Source organism: Equus asinus, chromosome 17 (assembly GCF_041296235.1).
Source record: "Equus asinus isolate D_3611 breed Donkey chromosome 17, EquAss-T2T_v2, whole genome shotgun sequence".
Lineage (NCBI taxonomy): Eukaryota > Metazoa > Chordata > Mammalia > Perissodactyla > Equidae > Equus > Equus asinus.
In genome coordinates this window covers 32,715,817-32,723,910 of record NC_091806.1, presented here as the reverse complement: position 1 = coordinate 32,723,910, position 8,094 = coordinate 32,715,817, and the positions used below count along the sequence as shown (strand labels likewise).

At 37.4% G+C, this 8,094-nt stretch overlaps 1 protein-coding gene across 1 annotated transcript; it reads right to left on the bottom strand.

The window, feature by feature from the left end:
* Window positions 1–6,351: 6,351 nt before the first annotated feature.
* Window positions 6,352–7,290, bottom strand: LOC106822149 (olfactory receptor 5B12-like). The gene has a single exon (XM_014827190.1). It carries the CDS (start codon window positions 7,288–7,290, stop codon window positions 6,352–6,354), a length of 939 nt encoding a protein of 312 aa, XP_014682676.1.
* Window positions 7,291–8,094: the final 804 nt, after the last annotated feature.

The window sequence follows — 8,094 nt, the reverse complement described above, 5'->3', positions numbered from 1 at the left end:
TTAGAACACAGGAGAGCCTGAAGTGGGTATTTTTAGAGAAAAAATCACCAATGGACACTCATGGAAAGTTGGAAGATGCACTCAATATGGATAGCAGAACTCACAAAGTCTCAAGTATAGCAGCCAATTGTCAGCTGAGCATGCATTTTCCTCTCTCATAGTACAAAGGTGTTTGATAATCTTTAATATTCCTTCCAGATCTGAAGCTGATTGGACCAACTTTTTTGTCAATAATGTGCTATTCTTTCTTGGATCATAGTGCAGTTCTTTCCATAATTCTGAATTTAGTCAGTGATGACTGCCTGCCTAAAAACAAGCAAAATGCTGACTTTAAATTCTTCTAATTCTTGTGCAGTTTGACTCTACTAAAGCAGTGATATTTGAGTTATCTCCTCTTTAATAGTACTATAATATCATCTCAACTTATCATTTCTTTCCTCATTACAAGTTCTAGGAGTGAAATAGTCACACCGAGAGAATGAGATGAAAATATTTCTTTACCAATGTGCAATTTTTATTCAACTTGATTTAGGCTAGACTATGTCTGTCTCACTCTCAATTATAACTCAGATGAACCCAAATCCTCCAGTCTTCTTTCCTTTACGTGTTAAATTAAATAGCAACTAACTACAGAAAGCTTGGTACCTTCCCAAATATTTCTGAGGTGTCTTTGAGTAAGGATTGTGTGTATTTTTTTTACTTGTCTCTCAATGCATATTCCAAATCTCTGCCTTTATCTCACTTCTTCATCATTCCAGTATCACAGCACTTCCTGCACATATTCTGTTTCAATCTCTAGGCTGCTTTTCTCCAAAAGTGACATAAATCACTCATACTTCTTCAATTTTCCAAAGAAAAATTTATACAATAATCTTGTGTTCAGAAACAATGGGAGGGAAGTAAAGCCCAGAGCTATGAATTGTTGCAAAGTGAGTATTTGATATAACTAATCCTCAGCTTCATGAAGGATCATCTACTGCCAAAGCATCTCTTGCCAGCCATCTCTCTGCTAAAACTTTGGCTGCCAATCACGTTTTTAGGATCTGTCCATCTTCTCTCCTCCCCAAATTAAGAGTCTCAAAGCCCTATCTCTCTAACTGCTTTGGGAGAAGTACAACATGCATTTACTCTATTATACTGGTTGGCAAAATATTTAATAACTGTGCAAAGCAATGAATGATCATGGACTAGAACGTTGAGTGTACATTTAATGAGATTTTTATCCCCATCACAGAACAAAAACTACTCAAATTCATCCATCAACTTCATATTGCTGTAGCTTATGGCAAATTCTTGGTCTTGATATTAAGTTTGACACATATATTCCCTGTTGAAACATTTCTCGTCACTTGGCTTCCAGTAACTCATCTCTCTTGCCACTATTGGAAGAAGTTACCCAGGTCTCAGTCATTGAACCACTTTTCTTCTCTCTACCTATGTTCTTTTACAGATCTCATTCATTCTCATGGCTTAAATACTATCTATATGTTGATAACTCTTAAATTTGTAACTCCATTTCCATGCTAAACTTTACTGACAGTATTGTGGAAATTAATAAAAGAAACCTTAAATAAATTGGAGTCAGGAAGGCCTATGGGGGAGCTCTCACACCCTAGCATACATCTTTAATTACACACCAAACAGGAAGAGAGGTAAGCATCCATCTTAGATGGGAAGTAAAACTACTTTACTACTGAAGGACGATTTCTCTCCCCATCCAGCAACAGCCCAACCAATGAGAAGCCACTGAAACACTGAACTGTTACTTCCCCTAGGGGATTTTCCTTCAGAACAGCCTCTCCCTACTCCCCTTTTTTCTATATAAAAGCAGCTTTCCTTCTTTGTTTGCTGGATTTGCCTATGGTTGGCCATAGTGTGTACATCCCAAATTCCAATTCTTTTGTCTATTCCTGAATAAATTCATCTTCAAATAAAATAACAGGAAAATTTGCTTTTTAAGATGACAGTATCCAAGAAACATCTCAAGCTTCGTATGCTCAAAATTAAATTCATGGCCTTCCCTCACTCCAAACTTCTTATTTTCATAGTCTTCCACATCTCACATAGTAGTCATTTCATTCTTCTAGTTCCTTAGGCAATTAAGCTACTATTTTTCTCACATCCTACATCCAATACATCAGCAAATTATACCACCTCAATGTTTCAAATACATTAAAAATAATCTGGGAGGTTAGCATCATGGTGGAGAGAGTTGTTCCCTTTATTTCTCCCCTATAAGTTACAGCTAAATGGGTATCTATTTACCCACAGAGGATTCCCTACATAGCACAACAGGATGCCTGAGAGACCCCATGCAGGTCTATATCTGAAGGTGGATGGACTGGACTTTCAGGAAGTAGTGGAACTAGGGGAGCAGCCCCCTCCTCCTCCCCAGTCAGCAATCCAGGTCACAGATCCTCACATAGTAGCCAGCATGACCGTGATGTAGGCAGAGGCAGTCCGGCCCACATCAGGACACTTGTGGAGCAGCAGTAGTTTGGCCCAAGAGAGCACCTGCCATTCTGTGGCAGCTCCACTTGTGTGAACGTCCCCCTCCAAGTGTTGGTGGCTCAGTTCCTCAGCTAGTGTGAAGGGGTTCTGCCCAAGTGGCAGCACTGCTTGCACAAGTGTAACCTGCCCACCAAGTGTAGCAGCTCAGCCATTACAGAAAACCACCAAACTGAAATGACAGTCAGAAATACAAGAAAAAAGAAACAATGGAAATAAAGAACAACCAGAAAATAAAAGATAAAATGACAGTATTAAGCCCTCATATATCAATAATCACCCTAAATGTAAAAGGGTTGACTTCACCAATCAAAAGACAAAGAGTGGCTAGATGGATTAAAAAATAAGACCTAACAATATGGTGCTTCCAGGAAATATATCTCAGCTCTAAAGACAAACATAGGCTCAGAGTGAAGGGATGGAAGATGATAAAAATCACAAGCAAAAGAAAGTGAAGGTAGCCATATTTATATCAGACAAAGAGGACTTCAAGATAAAAAGATAGTAAGAGACAAAGATTAGCATTATATAACAATAAAAGGGACATTTCACCAAGAAGATATAACACTTATTAATATACATGCACCTAACACAGGAGCACCAAAGTATATAAAGCAACTATCAACTGACCTAAAGGGAGAAATTGACAGCAACACAATCATAATAAAGGACTTCAACACCCCACTTGCATCAATAGGTAAATCATTCAGACAGAAAATGAACAAGGAAACAGAGGCCTTAAATGAAACAGTGGGCCAGATGGACTTAAAAGATATATAGAAAACATTCCACTCAATCACACATGGAACATTCTCAGATAGGCGACATGTGGGGAAACAAGGCAAGCCTCAATAAATTTGAGAAGATTGAAATTATATCAAGAATCTTTTCTGACCACAATGCTATGAAACTAGAAATCAACTATAAGAATAAAGCTGGGAAAGTCACAAATATGTGGACACTAAACAACATGCTATTGAACAGCTATTGGATCAATGAAGAAATCAAAGGAGAAATAAAAAAAATATCTGGAGATAAATGAAAATGAAAACAGAACATACCAACTCTTATGGGATGTGGGAAAAGCAGTACTATGTGGGAAATTTATGTAAATTCTGAGAAAAATGAACAAAGCTAGAGGTATCACAATCCGTGACTGCAAAATGTACTACGAAGAGATAGTAATCAAAATAGCATGATACTGGTACAAAAGCAGACACACAGATCAATGGAACAGAACCAAGAGCCCAGAAACATAAATACAAATGTATGGACAGCTAAACTTTGATGAAGGACCAAGACCATACAGTGGAGAAAGGGGTCTATTCAGTAAATGGAGTTGGGAAAATTGGACAGCGACATGCAAAAGGAGACCATTATCTTGCATCATACACAAAAATTAACTCAGAATGGATTAAAGATTTGAATGTAAGTCCTAAAACCATAAAACTATTAGAAGAAAATATAGGCAGTACACTCTTTGACATTGGTCTTAGTAGTATCTTTTCAAATATCATGTCTACTCAAGCAAAGAGATACACGAAATAAACAAATGGGACTACATTATACTAAAAAGTTTCTGCACAGCAAAGGAAACCATGAACAAAATGAAAAGACAACTAACCAACTGGGAGAAAATATTTGCAAATCATATACCTGACAATGGATTAATTTCTAAAATATATAAATAACTCATACAACTCAGCAACAAAAAAATGAACAACCCAATTGAAAAATGGACACAGGATATGAACAGACATTTTTCCAAAGAAGATGTACAGATGGCCAACCGGCACATGAAAAGATGTTCAACATCATTAATTATTAGGGAAATGCAAATCAAATCTACTATGAGATATCAACTTAGACCTGTCAGAATGGCTATAATTAACAACACAAAAAATAAGTGTTGGAGAGGACGTAGAGAAAGTGGAATCCTCATACACTGGTGGTGGGAAGGAAAATTGGTGCAGTCACTAGGGAAAATAGTATGGAGATTTCTCAAAAAATTTTTAAAAAGATATACCATATGATCCAGCTATCTTACTACTGGGTATTTATCCAAAGAATATGAAATCAACAATTCCAAGAGATTTATGCAACCTTATATTCATCACAGCATTATTCACAATAGCCAAGATGTGGAAGCAACCCAAGTGCCCATCAACAAATGAGTGGATAAAGATGTGGAATACATATATATACAATGGGATACTACTCTGTCATAAAAAAACCCCAAAAAATTGTGTCATTTGTGACAACATGGATGGACCTTGTGGGTACTATGCTAAGTGAAATAAGCCACACGTAGAACGACAAACATCATGATTTCACTCATATGTGGAAGAAAAACAAACACATGGATAAGGAGAAAATATTAGCAGTTACCAGAGGAGAAAGAGGTGGCAGGAAGGCAAAGAGGGTAAAGGGGTTATGTATATATGGTGATGGATAAAAACTAGACTATTGGTAGTGAACACAATGTAGTCTACACAGAAACCATATATAATAGTGTACTCCTGCAATTTACACAATATTATAAACCAATATGACCTTAATAAAATAGTTTAAAAATAAAAAAAAAATCCGGCAAATTTGGAGGAATATAACAATACATATGATTTGGAAGAAACACAAAACAAGCAACTAAACAAACATAATTTAAGATATTTATTTAATTCAATAAAGATAAGACTTAGTAAGAGATTACTTAGAAACCTATTTTAGATGAAGTGGTCAAGAAAGGGGTTTTTAAAGAAGCAATGCAAGATCTAGGAAACAAGCTTCCAGGAGGGAAAAACAAAAGCTAGAGACTCAGTTTTGGAGACAAGATTAGCAGTTCAGATTCAGTTACAAACTGTGTGGCAGACTACTGATTCTCCTCAAAAATCCATTTTCTTTTTCCTTCCAGAGTATTGTGATTTCAGATAAGCACATTGCACTCAGCTAGAGATTAAATTTTGAGTCAGCTTTGCGGCTAGTTTTCATGGCAATGTGGCTGAATTCTTCCCAAGGAATGTACTCAGAAGTAATAGATACAGCTATTACATCACTTTCTTGAAAAGAAATTATTTCTTCTCCATTTCATCTCTCTGCTTTCCTCTAGATAGAATAGGGATGATGAGGGCAGAATTTCAACACTTTAGGAGATAGTATAAAGAGACAACATGGAATGAACTTGGTGCAGAATGATCAAGACGCACCAGCAGTCTAGATAGTTCACTTCCACCCTGCTAAATTAACTACATTACTTGAGAAATAATTTGCTATCTTATTTAAGCCACTATATTTTGGCTTTTCTTTTTCACAGCAGTTTAACCTAATTCCTATTTATGGTAGATTAAGTATGGGCACAAATTCTTTGCAGTGCTTTTCCTCAATAAGTAGAGTCTTTTTCTTCATACTTGAATCTGAGCCAGCCTTTTGGCATGTGTTGTTTAGTGTGATGTGGTAGAAAAAAAAATGTGTGAGTTGGGAGTCTAGACTTTCAAGAAGCCTTTTAGTTTTACTTTCATACTGTGAGAATTCTGGTCTGAAATTATTATGTAAGGAAGCTGGTACAGTTTCTAGAGGATGAAAGACCATGTGGAGAAGAAGCAGAGGATAGCCAGAATAAACATCCAGAAATGTAAGGCCGTCTTGAATTTTTCAGCCCAGTTGATGATGTAGAAGATATGCAACCTCATGAATGAGCTTATGTGAAAGCAGCAATGTAATGACCCTGTGAATCCTAGAACTATGAGAAATAATAAGCTGTTGCTTTAAGCCACCAAGTTTTGTGGTAGGTAGTTACACAGAAATAGATAACTGATTATACAGATTGTATAATCTCTTTAATTAAGACTATGTGCTGAACAGAATCTTTATCTTCTCAACTGCTTTTCTGAAAGCATTATTAACCTCTTTATTCCTTAGACTGTAGACAATAGGGTTCAACATGGGGACTATTATTGTGTAGAACACAGATGCCATTTGGTCATTGTCCATAGAATGACTAGAACTGGGCTGTAAATACATGAAGATTACAGTTCCATAGAATATGGTTACAGCAGTGAGGTGGGAAGCACAGGTGGAGAAGGCTTTTTTCCGTCCCTCTGCTGAGCACATCCTCAGGATGGCAATGAATATGAACAGATAGGAGGTCAAGATAACTAAAAGGGCAAAAAAGACATTGAAAGCTGCTAAGGTAAAGAGCACAATCTCATTTATGTAAATATCAGAGCAGGAAAGAGCCAGGATAGGGGGGATATCACAGAAAAAGTGATGGACCACACTGGAATGGCAGAAGGAAAGGCAGAAGGTAAATCCAGTGTGAAGGGAAGATTCAACAAAGCCCCAGACATAGCAGCCTATTGCCATTCGAGTGCACACACTAGTGGTCATAGTGGTGGTGTAATGTAAAGGCTTACACACTGCTGCATGACGATCATAAGCCATGACAGCTAGTAGGAAGCAGTCTACACTGGCAAAAGCCACAAAGAAGAACATCTGAGCAGCACATCCTCCATAGGAGATGACTTTATCCCCTGTGAGAAATCCAGCCATCACCTTGGGAGTAACAGCCGAGGAGCAAACACAGTCCACCAGGGAGAGATTACTGAGGAAAAAATACATGGGATTGTGGAGATGGGAGTCCAACAGAATCAACGTGATCATCCCAAGATTTCCAATGAGAGTAATGACATATATGAGAGTGAATGTTATGAAGAGAGGGACTTGAAGCTCTGGGGTGTCAGTCAGTCCCAAGAGTCTAAATTCATTCACCTCAGTGTTGTTCTCCATGGATGCCAATTTGGAATTGTGTTTCACCTGTTAAAACAAGTTAAGAAAAATGGATAAATTACTCATGCACAAGAAATGACTCACAGCACATCCATGTCACCCAAATGACATGAACACACCATGATCCCTTTACCAACACACGGTTCCCAATAACCCCGAGACTGGCACATTCTGAACTCCATCTTGCAATTTGTAAGGATGTGCACTATATTTGATAGTTCCTGACCAACTCAGATATTCCAAATGACCACTTGGGTTATCTTCAAAATATTGTTGTTTATTTTCCTTTGGGTTAAAGTTTGTGCTTCCTCTGTAAATTACTCTTACTTTTATCACTGTCATTCCTGAGCCAGGTAACAGTCATATTAACTGAGCACTTACCATGTGCCAGGTAGTCTGAGAAGAGTAAATATTATCTCATTTAATCTTCCCAACTGTCCTATCAGGTAATTACTTGAGAAAAATGATGTGCAACTGCCTTTCTGGATGTGAAATATGGTGAAGTAGGAAATACTGTGGAGTATGAGATCATCCAAGGTATTGTGGTCCATCTGAGGTCTAAGAAAGGATAATTTCCCTTTCATTCCTCAAAGAAAATTGCCCTCCTTGAAAGAGATGCCCCCCAAAATTGTAAAAATCTCAAAACTGTGACCATTCAAACAAACACTGTGCTGTGCAATCTATGCCTTGTTTTATCCCCTTGATGGAAGCGCCAGAGTGGAGGAAGAAACTCATTCTCATTTTATCCCATTGGAAAAGCAACATAAATGTTCCTGAGCTTTAATTTCTTCATCTGACAAAATT

Coding starts and splice junctions, on each gene's coding strand:
- LOC106822149 (XM_014827190.1), bottom strand. CDS start 7,290: ATGGAGAACAACACTGAGGTGAATGAATTTAGACTCTTGGGACTGACT.